At 41.9% G+C, this 19,615-nt stretch overlaps 1 protein-coding gene and 1 pseudogene across 1 annotated transcript in view; both read right to left on the reverse strand.

Annotated features, from left to right (window-relative positions):
- LOC146856181 (coagulation factor XI-like) overlaps positions 1-19,615 on the reverse strand; it is an 84,949-nt gene that overhangs the window by 13,663 nt on the left and 51,671 nt on the right. The window contains exons 4-8 of the mRNA XM_085654234.1: positions 18,678-18,787; positions 12,415-12,577; positions 10,190-10,299; positions 7,864-8,032; positions 3,032-3,135 (exon numbers count right to left, since the gene is read on the reverse strand). Coding sequence (XP_085510360.1) covers positions 3,032-3,135; positions 7,864-8,032; positions 10,190-10,299; positions 12,415-12,577; positions 18,678-18,787 — 656 coding nt within the window. The remainder of the gene's footprint in view (positions 1-3,031; positions 3,136-7,863; positions 8,033-10,189; positions 10,300-12,414; positions 12,578-18,677; positions 18,788-19,615) is intronic.
- Positions 6,479-7,091, reverse strand: LOC146856182 (large ribosomal subunit protein eL19 pseudogene; annotated as a pseudogene).

Here is a 19,615-nt window from a genome sequence, read left to right on the forward strand (position 1 = left end):
CAAGAAAATGTTGGGGGGGGGGGGGGGAAGAAAAAAAAACAAAAACAAAAAAAAAAAAACCACACAAATTGTGCATTTTCCCAAGTTCATATACATTTGCTGACACTATGGCTGATGAAGGGGGAAGGATGGATAAGGCCCTCTCAGCAGGGTCACTTGCAAAAGTTTTGACCATCAACCTCCTTGTTGGCCTTCAGGCTGTGCACTTTACCACTTCAAGCCAATGCTTAAGCTCACTTACCTAAAAATAGTTTGATTGGCATGTACCAAATTGGCATATTTAATATACTTATAAATCCCTTGTAGCGTGGATTACGATCTACCCAGGGCCTGTAAATTAAATGCACAAGTGGGCCTGCAGCACTTACTGTGCCACCCACTTAATTAGCACCTTAATACATCTTCCAAGCCTGTCCTTGCAGCCTGAACGCAGTGTCATTCAAATGTCGGCATTTAAACCTCATTGCCAAGACAAAGTCCCCTTTTATGATGTGTCACACAGAAGGTAGGGCCTAGGTAGTTCATACGTCATGGTTTTATGCAATTAAAAGTTTGGACATGCATTTGTACATTTTACATGCCCTGGTAGTGAAAAACACCTATAATTCATTTCACACTCCTGGGAGACCTACCCCCTCCTATAGGATAATACTGGAGATTCCTAATTATATTTAATAAGATGTAATTCCTACCCGAGAAGAGGTAGGTATGTCATGTTACCTATGCAATTGTAAAGATAAAACCCTCATTACTTCCTTTACTCGAGCAAAAAACATTATATTAACCCATACTAAATGCATCCACCACCCCTGGAGTGAGGATGGAAGTGGAGGTATCATTTCATCAACAAAACAATTGTCTGCAGCTCCAGAAACACAGTAGGCCATGACCCCAAAGTATTATCTTAATTTCAAAGTGACAATTGTAGGTTCTCTTTTTAGTCTCACAAATTATCAGGGTAAACCATTGGTATTACCATATTTTTGGTACACACCTCATGAGTAAAGTATAAATATCCACATGGTGTTCATTGCTGAAAGCCCTGTATTAGCATCAGGCAGGAAGAGGGTTAGATCTACTGGATAGGTCACACAATTGACTACCTTGGTTATTTACCTCCATTTCCTTCCAATTTCACACCCGACCAATTTTGCTCTTACTCTACTCCCTTCAAGTTCCTACTGGCTCAATTTTTCTACTAGGTAGGTTGCCATCCTTGCAATCAATTGTAAAATTGATGCGTGTGCTTTTCTTTGAGAGGGAGGTGAAATGTGCATCTTAGTCATATTTGTATGTTTAAGGTGAGCAATACACAATTTTGACAATACCATGTTCAATGTTTTAGGCATACTATTCTACTCTGCACAATCAAATGTGTTCATATTTACAGATGCATGATCTTGCATACTACTCCTAGATAAATTACAGTCTGAATGATTAATGAAACAAAGAAATGTTTTGCCAAAGTTCCAAAACCAGACATTTAAGCCATTTTAACTATAAAACTAGTAAACACTGTTGTCTGGAAGTTTGAAACTAATTTGTGTTCTCTTAATTTAGGAAGACAGAATCTATAGCCTCTGCAAAGGATCCAATTTGGCTTTTTAGTCTAGGGAACTGAGAGCAAAAGGTCCCTTCTATGTGTCATTAAAGTTTCACTTTCAGAAAAATTCACTGGCAGCCGATTTTCACCAAATGCCTTTCTCTCTCAGCGTCAGCTCCTCTGCTTAAGTGACGGAGCATCAAACGAATGCTCCGAGCAGGTCAAAAAGGAAAAATAAAATGATAACGCATTGTCATTATCACTTTATTTTTCCGTGGCTAAGCTGGTTGGGGATGGAGCAGGCTGGACTGGGTTGTTAGAGAAGCAGGGGGGAGGGGGAGTGGTGAGCAGTCTTGTGCGCATGAAGGTTTGACTGGATGTCTTGGGCCGGCCAAATAGACATGCGCACTTTGCATGTTCTCCACCAGGCTGTATTGTACAGCCTGGTGGAGAACATGCACAGGCTTCCAGTTCCTCTCCGAGCGCCGAACCACAGCGCTCAGACCAATCACAATGCTGCTGTAACAGCATGTGATTAGCTAGGGGAGCATGTGTGCTTCCTGCTCCTGCCGTCGACTGAAGGCTGGCCGCAGGTATGATTTAAATATATATGTAGATCCCTACCCCCGCCCGAACTCCGCTTCCCCCACCGCCGTTAAGTAGCAGCCGCCACTGCTCTTTAGGTTCCTTAAACTACCATTAATTTTTGGATTCCAGAGGGTACAATTGTAACCAGAAATTAATGGCCTAATTTATGAAGGTAACTTTCACTTGTGTAAGTTTACGATGGTTTGCAATTCAAAGGGATTTACGAGAGGTACCTCTACAAGTGCAGAGTCTCTTCAGATTAAAATACCTATGTGCGGAGACTCTGCACTGTTATACTACTCATAAATCCCTTTTTCACAGCAAATAATCGCAAACTTACACAAAAGTGTAGGTTTACCATTGGGAATCAGGCCCAAAGACACCATTATGTATCAAACAAAGGATCAAAATGGTTACGGTTGTTTTGTCAGGTGTTTTTTTTAGGATACCAGGTCACAATAATTTTATCCTTTATTTGGCAATGCATACACGAGGTGGATCCATTTGAGAGTCATGGATTCAAGACATTCAAAAGTTAGCATGAATCCATTTACATCAGCCATGCAATGCATGGGCTCAACTAAAATTCGTAGTCAGCAATACACAAAAGTGGTGAAAGAAAGAATGGCAGATCATCAACACGGCACATAATGACCATATTTTTCTCAAAACGGTTCTAAAACCTTAGCTCCTGATTTATAGTATTACCCTTGAGGTACATCTGCAGACAAATCAACATTGCACTGAGAAACCAGGATTTATCATAAATGAACCTGGCAGATTGTCTTGCCATACAATTTGATGTTTCAAACCCATGGCACTTACAGACACCACAAATGTGAAGCCGGTTTTGGAATCCACCCTAAACATAAGCCATGCAGGAGAATATATTTAACTTACTTCTTTTAATCCCAAAGGTTCTTAGCGAGAAGCCTGAAATTATGTTGTTTAACTCAAGGAATGTTGGCTGCACCGTGGGAGAGCCCTTCAGATAGCAAAAGAACCTAATGAAAAACAGATTAACAACCAATCAGAAATTAAATATTGAAATCTGCCCTATCATGGGCTACAGGCATCATGTGCGTTTGTTCACAGTTTAACCAACTGAGCCATCTGAAAAGACCCAGTTGCTGCTCCTTTGATTAATGTAGACAACCCACAGAAGAACCTGCAGAGCATTTAAAAAGGGAAGTGGACTTTGTCAAAGCCTCCCCGGGAGGTTATTGAGTATAAAACCTCCACTCTACTCCTACATTAAATTGCGACTGCTCTGACTAGATTCTCCTCTTGCTTCCTCTTTTCTCAGGTTTCTGTCTCCAATCCCAGCTTCTCTCACCTTTCAGTGAGGCATAGAGTTTGAGAGGTCTGGCTTTCAGCACCTTTTGGAGTCTGGGGACCTAACAGAGTCTGTCCCGTGGGCCAACGTCTTCCTTTGCTCCTCTTGGACAGATTTCAGTGACAGAGGACACAAAAGTAGCTCCTATGTGCCTGTACTGTAGTGGTCAGAAATAATCATGTTTTTAACATGCCATTTATGGCCCATGCTTTGATGGCCCCATAGAAGGCCCAGAATGGACTTCAAGCCCATGGATAGTGCACCAGCAAATATTAGACACGAAAACAGCTTGCCTTCAAACCCATTCCGAACATGGTCTATATGGGCAGTTCAAAGCTGCAGGCAGGAATGAAGAGAAATAAGAATTTTAACAATAAAGTTTGTTAATGCATATCTGAAGTTGACGCTTCAACAATGCAACTGCAAAGTGAGTGGTATTTGGTCTTGTATAGCTTCAGTGTTCCTATAAGTTCATGCAGGGTGCAGCGGAGTCACTATGGGGGTGCGGACAGCACCGGGTGACACCCTCACATGGGGTGACACCAACAGGGCCGGTGTGCGCAGAGCAACCTAACCTTTCAGTAGGAGGAGGTGCCTGTGCGCACCGTCTCCTCTCCTTTTATTTGCTCCCCTGTGAAATGGATCCAAAAAAGAAAATCACTTTTGCTGGAAATCAATGTCGTATTTTTCAGACATTTAATTCCAAAGTGCAGCATCGGGAATAAAAGTTTAAAGATATGAAAAATAAATAACTAAATAAAGAAAGACAGAGTGGTAGAAAACTGGCCAGATTGATTTTATTCACACCCAAACACATTAGCACCACTTTTACAGAGTTTGCCAGTGAAGCGCTATTATTGTTGTCTTGGTTTTCCCTGGGCTTGGAACTAGTGCACCAATCCTGAAGGTACTGCAATGTGAGGATTGAAAAACAAAATTTGTACTGCTGCTCTGCATCTAGGGATGTTGTCTTTTTTTACCATAATGCTTACATTTTGTAAGGATATAAGCAATGGCCATTGAAATGAATCCCTTCAGGGCCCTGTGGTCATGTCCTTAACTTTTCAGGCAAAAGAACTCACTGATTTCTGAACAGGGAGTGTAAAAGCGTTAAGGTAACCATGTTGTTCCTGCTTACATTTCACATGGTTTGCAAAATTTTGCATTCCCTATGATAGTTTGCTTTTTCCAGGATGCGGTCGCTTTTTTTTGTAGGCCACACATTGCTCTGCCCAGTGCTCAATTTAAATTGAGCCGCATCCAGGTGTTTAAAGCTGGAAACAATTGGGTTGTAGTTGAAGGCAGTTCTGAGTTGCTCACTGGGGCAGTATGGTGTTCAGTGGGGGAGAGGATGTGGCACTATGGCCAGAGCTGCTGAATTTGGAACTGGGGAACCAGGTGCAGCCTTCATAACCAGTCCGCCAGACCACTCTCCTGAGAGAGCACTAACTCATGCTAGACCTTAGAAGGCTTCGCAAGACATTAGAAGCCCCGGTGTCATAGCACCAGCAGGTGGACCCTAGCATGACAAGTGTAGGTTAACCTTCAAGGCTTGTCCACCACTATTCATACTGAAGTTCACCTCCAGTCTTGCGGGCAGGCCTATGAAGCAGTACACTCTAGAACAGTGACCCCGTCACTGAGATCACAGGATCCTTGAGATTGCCAGCTCTAGGGCAATACAACCGGTGTGACCGCACCAGGTGCTGACTTTAGGTGGAGGCATCATTTTTGCAAGTATATTATGGTTTTAAAAGCACTAGCTGCCTCCTTCCTGACCTCCTGCAATTTTCGGTAACAATAAAAATGTCATGATGACTCTGGTGATTAGTTGTTCCTAGAGAGATCAGAATTTTTTCTAATGAAAGATTTGACTCATGGAAAGGTAGCTCAGAGGGTTAATGTACCTGCTGCAAAGAACATGTACCATGCAGATCACAAAGTGCACATAATGTAAATAGGCCAGTGGGCTACTGCTTTTGTCAGAGAGATCCTTTTGTTACTTGGTTTATAAATTAAAATCCTAACATAGAACAGTGAGCTATTAACTCATCTACTCCACAGCAACATAAGTCACATTTTTATTAACTTTTGAGCTACAAACAATTTATTAGTTTAAATGGTCAGATCATGCTGCAGATCTTGCATTATGAGGCAAATATGGCAGAGCAATTATTTAGAAATCCTTTGCAAACTAGGATTTTTAGCCATTCATGTTTGAACTGCTGATGACAAACTCCATGGCTCGGAGACAAATGGCTTGTGCTTCCACATTATCGTATTTGGGGACATTCTGTGGTTAGAAGCATATCTCACTTTGTGAATACATTTTACTGTCAATAACTCATTAAAACCTTAAATAATCATGTGTATCCATTGGTTGATAAAACTGGGCAGTGAAACCAAACAAATACAAAAAAAATTGGGATATTTGCACATTCTGGCCATGCCTCTGGCTCCGCCCACTGATCAATCCTTGTGTTATTCCGGCCCTCTGATTCTCCGCCCACAGTTCCCCTACTTTTTTCCCCTCACTTCAACCACTGATTGTGTTGCTGGATAGTGGGAACACCACACCAGTACAAAGTACCATACCTATAATATTATAAATTCCAATAAACTGTTGACTAGCAGGTAGCCCACTGTACAACCTGATTAATGAGTAATTATCACACTGTTAACAGGCACATTTTGTAAATATAGGACCTACATTTACAAACGTTACTAAGGATTCTGTATGGTCCTGTCATTTGCCAACTGTGTCCACTGGCGGACTCGGAGCGGAGGAGGTCCATGCGGTAAGTCGTGAGGGGGTGACACCATGAGTTACCCGCACCAGGTGACACCAACCCTAGTGACGCCACTGAAAGGGCGTCTGAGCCAGGTCAGGCTGGGTGGGATAACAGATTGTTCTACTGGGAGGAGTTCTATTGGTGCAAGTTGAGAATCATTAGTATTGGATGTTTTTTGGCACCAATAGACGCTCACTGTTTACACACTGGAAGGACTGACTACTTTTTGGTCTCTCCCTCCTCTGACAGTGTCTTTATGATCGCTTCCTTCTTTGCTTGCAGGCGTTCTTTGCATCTCTTGCGAGCCTTAGTGTTCGACCTGCAAGCTTCAGCCTAGTGAGACTGGAGCTGCATGCGGGCTTCGTCTGCCTTCAGTTTGTGAATGTGCTACATTAGATGCAATTGTTTAACACATTACCCTGGACTTTCAGATAAAGACTGTGGTATATGAGTCGGTCAATCTTCTGGGACTCACGGTATCTTCAGGGATGACAGCACAGGATTCTTACTCTCTTCATCCATGAGAGCTTCTTCTGGCATACGTACATTGTCAGTACTCTTACTAAGGCCCATGTGCCTTCTCTTTCTGAGAACAAGCATGTTCCTTCTGCAGCGGGCACAGGAGTGAACAAGTCCAGGCTTGTGGATAATCAGACCATATTTCACCAGCTTTCTGATTGGCTGGTTAGATTGCCAATGCAATCTTATTTGTTTCATTTTGACCCAGCCATACTTTGCCACAGTGCAAGATGCTGGAGGCAAGCTTCTTCTGAAGTCGAAGAATACTCATGGCATCAGCCTGGCCAAAGAACAGATATTGAGAACTGGCTGAGGTAACCACTATGTTCCTGGTGGTGTGTCTGTGAAAGTGCCTTGTATATCTAGAGAACGTGTAAAGAAACCTACATGCAAGTCTATGGAGTCTATTTATAGCTGTAGCTTTTGCTTCCTGCAACAGAGCTCAGCTTGGATTCCAGACAGCCGGATCGACCATGTATCTCATTGAGCATCCCACTGGGAGCTGGAGGCTTTGGAGGCCAGCTTTTGAAGGCTACGGCCATTGCATGCACTTGTGTGACTTTCTCCAGCTCCCTGAGGTGGAATGAAGCAGACACAGCAAGAAAAAGAATAGATTAAGAGGGAGGTAATGGGAGGAAGGAGCAGGCTTTGTTTGAAAATATTTTCCAGGTCTGCTTTCGATTTTGTATTTCAGCCTGGACTTCAGAAGTGTTGTTTGAATTTGTTCAAATTATAACATGATCCTAAAAGAGTAACAGACATTTAGATTGCTGCGAGACATTTTCTATCATCCAAAAAGTATCCCACGAATAAGAAGGAGGAAAAAAAATCAAGCACAGTTGAATCTCAAAATAATTGATTTCTAAGAGACCAGATCACATTTCCTATTAAGAGATGAGCATGAATAATGCACAGGGGTAATGAAAGATGAAAATCTTAGAAACGTGCCGTGCTGAAACATAGCTTACATGGTTAGTAGATTAGCAGGTTTCATGCAAATCTAGCCACAAGGTCAAAAGTTAAATGGCATTACTACATAGTGGTGATCACCACTGTATATTGTATATAGACAGATAATGTTTTACTTTCGGTTGTCAGTAGCCCAGTCTTCTGTGAGAAATGAGAAGTACTGGCAGCGAGGATGGTAGCTGCAGATGAGCTGGCAGGACTCTGCATCAGGAGCCAGAACCTGGTCAACTCCGTTATACGGAAAAATAATATTGGGAATGAGATAGTCAGGACATGAGGAATCACCTGAGTAGGGAGAGAAGAAAAAACTCATTTTAATCAAACACTACCTTCCATTTCACCAATATAAAACTGTCAACCTTCCACTCTGCTGCTTCTGTAAGGGACAATTCAATGGACAGCATGCCCTTAACCCACACACCTGTAGTGTGAGGCTTGAGGTTTGGACTCACTGAAAGGACCCTTGACTGACTCCAGTGAGCGCTGGTTGAGGAGGCAGGAAACAGATCTGCCCATGCTGCAGACAGCCCCCCAAAAATATCTAAACTAAAATCTAGATATACTTTGAGACTATACAAGCCAACTAAAGCCATGAGATGCACATCCATTCCCACTAACTAAAAATAATTTAAAACCGATTTTATTTTGATTAGTTTTGCTAGAACATCTATTACATGGCCCGTCTCCACCTCAGCATCAGGTGACTTAAGGCAAGTAGAAGACACGAAAGCTAGCAGAGGGTAACAGGAGGGAAAGGTAGATTGAAACGAGAGGGCAGGTAAGCGACATGTGGGGAGGTGACATGAGAGAAGAGAGGAAGGCAGAGAAGGACTGAAACGAGTAGACATAGGAAAGCACAACTCTGGCAGAGGAAACATGAGCGTAGGCAGAGGAAGATATGACTGAAGCTGTGAGGAGAGGGAAGGCACAGGAAGACATGAGGGAAGGATATATGAATGAAAGCAGAAGGCAAGAAGCACAGCAGAGGTAGGCATGAGAGACTGCTGATGGTGGCATAGGATGAGATAAGAGGGCAAACAGTGCAAGTCCTGATGGATGGCAGAGGAACATCAGGAGATCAAATCAAATTAGTGATAGCAAGCAGAGGAACAGAGTGATGGCAGAGACAATGGGAGCTGTAGCGAGGAGCGATATGAGAGCAAGCAGAGGAAAAGACTTTGGGTCAACACAACTGAGGGCAAACAGACTGAAAGCAGGCACAGAAACAAAGGAATTTTGGAAAGGGTCAGCAGGTTAGGCAGAAGTAGAAACAGTACTGGTAGATACAGGGGGTAAGACAGTGGGGGCAGACAGAGGAAGACTGGTTTAAAAAGCAAGTGGTGGTTGAAAGCAGAGAGACCAGGTAGATGTGCCTATGGTACTATTACTGTTTGAAGTCATTAATGTAATTCTTAAATCTCCTACGGGGGATGCCTCCAAGACATCTCATCCAGGTCATCCCATTTGAGTTTGTCCACCACCCTAGCAGTAGGTGGCCTACTCCTACAGACGCAAATCATGTCAATTCCACGATACCCACAGTACATACACTTACCTTATTCCTTGCAGTACCCCTTCCATCTGCCTCACTGTAGCTGCTTTTTGGTCACTATTTGTCCTTCTCAGACAAACCTTAAAACCCAGCCAACTGGCCATCCATCCTCCTCCCCCAGCCTCTTGTTCCTGCCAGCAGCCGCCAAAGAATCCACTTCTCCTCTATGGTCACCACACCCCGTTGTCCTGTACTGCGAGACCTCAGCTGTGTCCTTCTGGGTGCTTCTAGTGCTCAAGAGATATATTGCAGCCATGAACCAGAGGGGCTGGAAAATAGTATGGAAGTGGGTTCCGAAGTGATTGAAGAGTTTGTGTGCACATGAAATGAGGCACATTTGCTGTGGTTGTGCGACTGGCCTTGCTAGGGGTCAAGTAGGATGGCCATGAATGAAACTGCATCCATGGCCAGTGCTCACCTCACTTCCAAGTGGGCCTGGCAGTGGAATAACGCATTGCTTTCAACGTTTAATTACCCCTTTTGCTGGAGATGGAGTAGACATTGTGCATGGGCAGGCAGGGGGTCTTTGGGATCTGTTGGCCAGAACACAAGGCTTGATTGGGGATTGTCTGGTCCGGAAAGAGAAGAACGTTTTGAGTTGTGTCTTGTGACTGTGGGGTTGGGGAGGCATGCAATGGAGCCATCAAGAGTACGGATTTGTAATTAGGAGGTGATGGGAGATCAGATAGAGCTTTAAATGTCTGAATTTACTGTTTAGCGTATGTCGTCGCTTCAAACATTATGTGGCAGAGGATGAGGACAAGAAATTCAATTCATACCATGAAGTTCTCCGACGATAATCATCACACTGGCTAACCCAGGAATATTTCTTGCATTGATTTCTACGCACTCATTTCACAGAAGCAAACCAACTATTTTCCAATACTTACAAGTGCTGTCATCGCAGTCCCTTGGGCTGAACCCAGACACAACATTGTCTAGGATATTAATGACTGGTGGAGATGGCAGATTCGTAGCGAATTTCTGGAAGCACAACTTACTGGAATTGAAAGGGAAAGAATCCTCATTAAAGTTACTGCTTTATTGATATCAGAGCTTTTACATAAACACACAAAATGGTGATCCCAGAACTCATTAGATACACAGCCTTTTTGATCCCACAGTGCGTTTTAATTATGTGTCCTTAGTGGGCTGTACTATACTGCAGTGCATATCGTAAGCATGAAACACTGCTCTCACTTTAATAAAAACAAATGAGCTTTCCCCAGATAAAGCGATCTTTGCTGAGCTCAATGACCCAAGCCTCTCCCGCAGCCATTCAATCCATGCCCGGTCTTCATCCTTTTGCAACTGAAACTACTACTGGGGAGGGCACAGAAAATGTATCAGAGTAGCAGTGTTGATCGCTAAGGGCCCTTCCTCACCAGAGAAACAGCTCCCATGGGCATAGAGGAGTGCTAGGGTCCTGTAGTAGGTGGCATTACCATGGGCAACTGCCTTGGCTTTAAGATTGATTTAGTACATCTTTAGAAAAGACTCAACAAAACCCACTGCTTATGCGATATAAGGGTCGGGTGTGTGCAAAATCATACAACTTAATAAAATTTGCTACATTTTGTGGAATCACAAATGGAGAAAAATTTCATTTGGCTGTTATATGCATGACATTTTCAAATGAGGACATAACCCAATGAAAGAAGATGTCAGGACAATGGTGTAAGCAAAAACATTTCACGTGGTGAGACATTCTAATCAATCCAGTCTCCCATAAAGAAAATTTCACAACATTGCACAACGCAAACACTTACAAATTTCCCGAGCTCGATTTTTAGCTCAGATAAATTTGGCGTTAGACTGGTGTAGTTTGTTTCCAAACAAAGTACAAAAGAATCCCAATGACCATTGTCATTAATACACAAATTAGATGTTGATTTTGCTCAGGGATGCTTTCAACAGGGATCATTTGATTTGAATTCTATCAAGAAAGTGGGCCCATTGTCATACGCTTTCATGTTTTGTCTCAACTTGTAATAATAAGAGAACAAATTATAAATACCAGTCTACCTTTTATTCTGATGAAGGTTTCCCATTGATCTATGTAAACAAGCTAAAATGCGATTTCCGCCCAATACACAAAAACATCTGTACATAAATTTATTATGATTCAATAAATGCAAAGATTTCCCATCATAGATTAGGAGTTAGTTTGCACTAAGTGACTGGAAGATCACCTAAGTGTATAACTTGAAATGCAGCAGCCTCTTAGCATATGCTCAATATATCTAAAATTATGTATTATATAATGATGGTTAAGCATCATTCCATGTTTTGATCCCATCTGTTTTTCTGTCTCAGATATTATACAAGACGTTTATTGATGAAATAGAACATTATGAAATAGCCTTCATCTATAAGATTAAATTCTCATGACCAGTTGATTATATATCTTTGTTGATTAAGGGCCTCAATTAGAGTTAGGTCTACAGGGTACTCCACGGTAAACATGACAAAATACCTGGTCCTGCAAACCCTTGGTTCACCTGCCTCACTTTACAGCAGCCAGAGCTGTGGTTTTCTGTCGACGAAGCATCCATAGGGCTGTCAGTGGAAGGCATTACATCGCAAATCCGATTTCTGGTGGGTGATGCAATGTCTTTTCTGTCTGTCACAACCAGAAAAAATCTGTAGCCGAAAAAGTTCTCCCCAGCACAGATCCATTGTAATGCTAGGTGGATTGGTTACGTAGGAAACCCAACCTATGGCTTGCTAGCCTAATTGAATTTAGAGTTCAGAATTCTACAGCCAAAGACTTCCATTTGCTGGAATGAATAAAAGCAGGTATACTGGTTTGAAAAGAAAACCACAATCTGCAACACCTGTAATCTAAATTAGAATGTCCTGTCAACTAAGAGCAGTTTCCCCCTGTAGGTTGATGATTCGTGATGGGTAAGTAAAGCTCTCCAAATGTTGATGGGTATACATTTGATTGCATATATTGTTTGGTATTGGAGCCTCTTTCTCCATTTGGTACCAATGTGCCTCTGGCAAATCTTCTGAAGTTCATATGTGAACAGGTGTGAGACATAACTATAGCCCGTCAGCTGTTCTACAATACACAATATTGTTCCACAATAGCATGCCACCGTGTACCTACCGCAGGTATGGAGCCAGATTATACTGTTCTGTAATATAGGTGAAAAACTGACAGCCAGGGGAGTTGGTGCATGAATCCTGGCACTCAGTGGGGCTTTCTTGGATGACAGCCCAAATGTCGCCGCCATAGAAATCAAGGTTGTTGTAGGTTTTCGTGAAACAACCTTAAAGTAAGCAGAACAAAGTGTTATACAAAGAGTTCACCTAATGTTTATTAGTTAAAAAGTAGATTCCAATGGAACTGGCACATAGAATATTTTCTATTTATTATGGATTCTTGTAGTCGGGTCCTTAACCAAGGTATACCCAATAAAATATCCAGACTCTAAAAGCGAGCAATGCCAGGGTAACGCAAGTGACCAAATGCATCCTTTGACCCATAGACAGTGATCGGAGAACCAGACAGCATAGTACCATCAATTTTATCTCTCAAACATAAAACTTGACCTTTATGAAGTCTGCTTCATAAAACACTGAAGCAGCCGTGTTCCTGCAACCTTCGGCAGGTTCTTGTGATCCAATAGGACTACCCTGAAGTAGTATTACACTCCACACCCAGCTCATCATTGGTCTGAGGAAACAGGAACACTAAGGAAAAATTATGCTCTCTCTCTACAACCAAGATTTAAGCTCTACAGAACCATTTACAACTCAAACATTTTGTTAGACCTGGTATCAAAATTTCCCGTTTACTACAGAAAAGTGCAAAGAAGCTGTGTAAGTATTTGGATTCACAAAAAATACTGACTTTATTTAATCTATGTAGGCACATTGTATGCAGTGCGGATAGCATGCATGCCTTAGGTTAGGACATTTGTGGAATTTCACTTCCTTCAAAAAAAGAGTTCCGGATCCATACACCAATTCATTTATTTCAAACGTTATTAGGAACTCTTTTCTGCAATCCCTATGGCATACGTAATTGGATCTACTGGATTTCAAGATACGTGAAGGAAATACATTACACTTGCTTGTGAACACCCACAAACGTATGATTTAGTTTAATGTGTGACTACATTTCTTTGGGATCAGTGACAGAAATATCATGTGGACTTAATGGGTCATAAAAAAAAAAAAGAATTAAATAAAGGACCAAAATAGAGACCGTAAGGGCAAATAGTTAATTATCCATTTACTATGGACCCCAAATCCAAGTACCTTGAAGATAAATATATCGTCAAGGTACATATATGTGGAGTTATGAATAGTAAAACTTTGTTTAGCTGTAGAGACTTCCTTCACAATATTGGAGCACTATATTCTGGACACGATCTTTTGGTCCATGATATTTCGGTTTCTGATTTTCTGTCTAAATACCTTTCTTTATTCACTCCTCTAAACGTAATCAAAGTTCAAAACTAAGTGTATGTAAAGTAAGAATGAGCTTGTACACTAAAGTAGTCAGTAAATGTATGTAAAAGCATTTACTATGTTACAGTATACTGCACAAGGTGCGAGTTTGCTATTAATGACCTTTCCAGTTGCAAGTCTGGCAGAAGAGAAAGGGGCTCAAGTCAACAATGAATAATGTTTACATATAGTTCCTGCAGACATTTATGCATTAAAAAAAAATAGGGTTAAGGCACAGTTACTGCCCGAAGATCCCTCTGAGAAAGGGTGCTCCATCTGTCAACCTTAATGTGATCTTCTCCAAAACTTTTGCCTGCGTGCCTCCAATTTTGCTTGCGTTGGCCTTCGGGCACTGTGCACTTTGCCACTGCTATATCAGTGCTTCTGCTCACTCCCCTAAACCGGTTTTGATTGACATATACCCATTTGGCCAGTTTAGTTTACTTGTAAGGCTGTGGAGTGGTTAAATTAAATGCTACAATTGGGCATGCTGAACTTCTTGCGTCACCCACTTAAATAGCCCTTTAAACAGTTCTCAACTGCTGCCATTGCAGCCTGAATGCAGTGCCACACTCCATGTGGACTTCGCATTTTTAAACCCCTTGCCAAGTCTTAAAGTCCCCTTTTATTACATAGGTCAACCCTGAGGTAATCTCTAAATAGCACATAGGTGCAGTCTAATCATTTAATTACACATGTAATTTAAAATTTTAAATGTCCTGGTAGTGTAAAACTCCCAAATTCGTTTTTCACTACTGTGAAGCTTACACCTCCCATAAGATAATATAGGAGATTCCTCATTACATTCAATACTCTAATTTTTAATTGAGGTAGATAGGTCACGTTTGGTACATATGGAATTTAAATGATAAAACCATCTTTAATGTTTTTCATTACAATTTTGAAAATTCCACTTCACCAAGTTGGCATTTTCCTGCACTTAAACCTTTGTGCTTGCAGCCGGTCTTAAGTCACATGACTGGGTTAGACTGTCAATTCCTCACATCAGGCCAATAGTGGCATTAACTGAATCAATGGGCCATCACTGACAAGGGGGGGGGGGGGGGGGGGGGAGCCGAGCACAGCCAACTTGCAACTGAATAGACTGTTGAGAAAGAGGGTTTCTGTTGCAGTAAACCCCCACCCATCCTTTGTTGCCAGACTACTGATGCTTTTTGACTTTGTGCTCTGGGGCCCTGCCAATCAGGACCCCAGAGCCTGTGTTCTTTCCCCCAAAACAAAACCCAATTGACAGCTCTGGCCACAGGTAGGTCACTAGTAAATAGTACCCCATGTACCCAGGGCAACACCCCCCCCCCCCTTGCAAAGTATGTATATGCTTACTTGTACCAGGCATGGTTCTAGAAATAAAAACACTTTTTACACAAAACAATTGGCCTAGAGTACAATTCGAGACCATTTGCTGACTGTCTACATCAAATGCTTTACACTATCCTCCAATACGGCCTTTCTGCTCGACCAAGCTACCACTTTAGAGAGTAAGGTTAGAACTAACCTCTGGAGACTCCTGGACTCTATACACACTGTACCTCACTTTGGTGCAGTATATATAGAGCCAGTTTCTTACAACTGTATCCAGTCTCCTCATAATAAGCTTAACGGCCCTATATTGTCACCGCATCTAGCTTGGAGCCAGGATAGTGAGGCAGGAAATTCCATGCACTTCAAAGAACCTTTCCAGAAGCTTCTCCCACCAGAGGATAAACTACTACACTTGCAGAGGGGTTCAGAGGACTGCCTGCTTCTGTGACCTGCTGTGCACTCTGCCAGACTGCTGCTGCTTGGAGCCCGTTTCAACCCTCAGAGGTCAGCCCTGCATCTTCACCCAGGATTACCAGAAGTGCCTCCAAGGGCTAGTTCTGACCTGTTCAGAGCCACGGGGACCTAACTGGCTCCCACCATCTTGCCCACACCTGGTCCCCACTTGAACTTCCAAGAGGTCTCCGTCTGCTCATGGACCCTTGGTTGTGGGTGCTAAGAGGACCATTTTCCAAGACTGAGGACAAACAAAATGTAGGCAAAAAGTTATTTGAGAAACATTTGACTGGGACCAACGTGCTCGTCTATCCACCAAACATGAATTGCCGGTGAGCTAGACTTTGCTGCTTCTCCTGCTACCTTCTCTAAAGCAGCAAATCCATTTCAGTGGGTCCTTCGCCAAAAGGGTATGAACCTCGTGGAACAGACTGTCTTCAGCTATAGCCTCCTGCTTCCATTATGACTGCTAAATACGAAGGTAAAAATTCTGAAACTTCACTCTAAGGCCATCCGACAAAGATGGCCCCCTTTTTGGACACTCCTGCAGCCTTGCTGAACTTCTACCTTCCAAGACTTTTCTTTCCAAAGTTATGCGGTGATTGGGCACAACCCACTTGTATTCGAAACGCACTCCATCGCAGTTGGCCTGACCATTAGACTTTGACCAGGTCTCGCATGACTAGATGTCTGGTGAGATCTTTGACGTTTTAGGCATTAGATTGCACTTAAAACATTGCAAATTGAGAACTTTGGTCCTACTGATAGGATTTGGTGTCATTTTAGAGTCAAATACATTGTTTTCTAAATTGCTTTGGGATTTTTCTTGTGTTGGGTTTTCACTTTATTACGGTTTGTGTGCTGTATAAATACTTAACACATTGCCTCCAAGTTGCACCGGACTGCTTTTTGTGCCAAGCTAGCCAGGATTAGGCACAGGTCAATTTAGGGACTATGTGGTTTACCCTGCAAGGGACTGTGGCGGCTTCACCAGGACTCTCAATCTAGCTAATCAACAACCCAATTTTTCACAAAGGGTTGTCCAAGGCAAACAAAAGTGAAATCCAAGGTTCTGTGTGGAGGAGGTTGGACAACAGCTCTGCCTTTGGTGGTTTAAAAACAAAGAAGTTGGGGACCTCGCTGACGTATGGAGGTGGAACCTATATTTTGAAAACTAACCAAATGTAAAAATTACTGACACCATGTAATTAGAACACTCAGGCCAATTATTGTGCTTAAGACTGATCGATTAATTGGCGTTGCTTTACAACAGGGGTCTCCAACGAGTAGCTCGGGAGCTACTGGTAGCTCGCCAGTACCCTCAAAGTAGCTCCGAGGTGAAGTCAATCCCAGTATCCCATTCAGAGTCTATGCAGAGACTCGAAGGCAGCATATTAAAAAAGGCAGCACTTCTCACCTGGAGATCTTTAGCCAACCAGCCTACGGAAGGCACTCAAACACGCACTGTTGGCCCATTGAGTCTGCCACATGGTCACCTTTATCCAGTGTCTGACTAAGTCACAAGGTGATTAGCCATGTGGTAGTTCCCTGCTTTATCAATTTCACCATGTGTGTGAACAGTGGGCCATAAATGGAGTGGTAGCCTGAGCAGTTATCAGTGCTGACCCACTAAAGTGTGGGACTGCAGGAGTCAGTGAAAATGTTTGTTGGGTGCAGGAGCAGCCAAGGGCTGAGGAAAGCTATGATCCTGAGCAGATCAAATGGAGAGCCTCATCTGCATTCATCTTTGTGTGCGTCCATTATAAACCCGGTTGCTTCCTGTAAGCTACACCTGGTGTCAAGGACTACTAAATGGGTATGCTAGCCCCCATCATATGGGTTTTGTCTGTGGCACAATTGTGTCAGTTCATGGCATAATAGTGCCAATGACATAATTATGGCCATCCTTTACTATTTTGATATTTATGGTCTAGTTATGGTATACTGGCAGCCATAAGTGACATATTAAGAGCATGACTGCACTATATTTTTTATCCTTGATATAATTGTGGCTGCCCCTTGCATAATAATGACCATGATTAATATGGTGGTCATCCTGGTCCTTACGGTGTCCAGACTTGGCACAATTTATACTGGTTGGCATTATACAGTGTTCCTCTGTGCTACGGTGCCATGGATTATGACTAATACCTGAGCATTTTAAGCAGTCTGTCCATGTGAGGCATTTGTACAGGAGAGTGCCCAATTAAAATGACTAGCTTATGTTTCGGGACTATGTATTTCCTAAAAATGAAAACTGGTATTTTAAAGGCATTTTTTCCAAACACGGGTTTTCTTCAGGAAAATTTAGATTGCCCAAAATGGAGAGTGGTGATAGAAAAATCTGTGTATTTTCAGAAATTGATATGTTGATGAAGACAAAAGGTTGCAATTCCAAAACATTTAAAGTGGATACTTGAAAGATAAGCCAAGCTGAATTGAGGAGACTTATTGCTGTGGTCATGTGCTTTGTGCCACAAGGCATGTGAAGATTTGAATGTTACTTTATCAGTCAGGTATAGGCATTTAGCATTTAATATTGATAAATGTTTCCCTAGCATATCTTCTGGTACTATCACCTGGAATACTTGGGTGGCACTATGATAATCCTGCTTCGGGTGGTCATAGTTTAAGGTTTACATGTGCTTTCAATATTTTGCAGTGATAAAATTTGCTAGTAACTCAACAGGACTTTCCTTGAGCTGAAGTAGCTCAATACAGAAAAGGTTGGAGACCCCTGCTTTACAACGTATGTTCGAATCAAGAATAAATAAAAAACAAGAATTAAGGAATACAATTCAGTCTAGAATAGAAGTTTTTTTTTTTTTTTTTAAACATTGATGCAAATAGTAATATGTATACTGAAACAAAATACATGAAAAGTAATGAAACAAATGAATAGAAAGTATTATTAAACATCTATCTAAGATCACGCGTTTAGAATATATGTTTGCTATGCACAAAACAATCAAATATATAAAAATTTAGAAACTGTTTCCAGACTATAACCTCATAAGGATGAATGGTGATGACACTGAAGTAGTTACTAGGCACACGCTTCAGATTTGCATCCTTCATCTAATAAAACCGATTGGACAGATGATTCCAATAGGAAGCATTCATTTATACAATACGTACTATGTGTGTTGGGGTCAGCTGTGGATAGACGAAACCCAGACACAGCATTTGCCAGAAAGGCTCTCCTTAATGGTTGACCATTGTCCGTGTATTTCAGAAAACAGGAATAGCTGCAAAGAAAGAAATTATAAATATTATTGATGGAACTGTAGCCCTAAAATCAAGCACTTAGTGTAGTGAATATGTGCACTCGATAGTCAATTAATGTTTACTACGCTACAAACCCTTACATTCTTAAACTCAATCATATTGGCAGTACAAACATTAAACAATTAAAATGGCATTATATAGTTTTCAACTGTCCAACTATAGTATGAAGATAAATTCTATCCAATGGTGTTGGCCTGTTTATGGATGGTCTGTTTGGTTGCTGGTTTCAAAAAACATGGGTAGGTTTGTGCATGTTATCCTATGTGAGCTGTGTAAGCATCTCCATGAATGAGTGCAGGAAGGGAATTGGGGTGTCGTTTGTATTTTGTCATGGAGGACTCTGTGCATAAGTGGTCTTTCATGTGTCTGGATGGGGTGTTATTGCGTACATGCGACAATTGTTTAAGTGGTGTGTTAGGGTTGTCATGTGACAAAGTGCGACTGTAATTGTTTTATGTTTAGAACATACATCATTGTAAAGAAAGTCTAGCCAAAGAGGTCACACACAGTGTATCCCAAAGGGGATTCAAAAATTAAAATGCCCGATGGACCACACACACATTATCGACTTACAATTATACATCTATTTGCACTAAACTACGTACAGAACTTATGTATGTATCCTGAGCCCCTTCAACGCACGGTACTGAGGTTCAACTCAGTGTATTAGTCGCACACCCAGACAGGAGTAAAGTGGAATGATGTCTGGCAGAACTACTCAAACTCGAATGCATCATATTATGCACATTTTGCATCTAACTGTATGGCACTTACATATGCCCTGGGCT

The sequence above is a fragment of the Triturus cristatus genome, chromosome 4_1 (assembly GCF_964204655.1).
Source record: "Triturus cristatus chromosome 4_1, aTriCri1.1, whole genome shotgun sequence".
Lineage (NCBI taxonomy): Eukaryota > Metazoa > Chordata > Amphibia > Caudata > Salamandridae > Triturus > Triturus cristatus.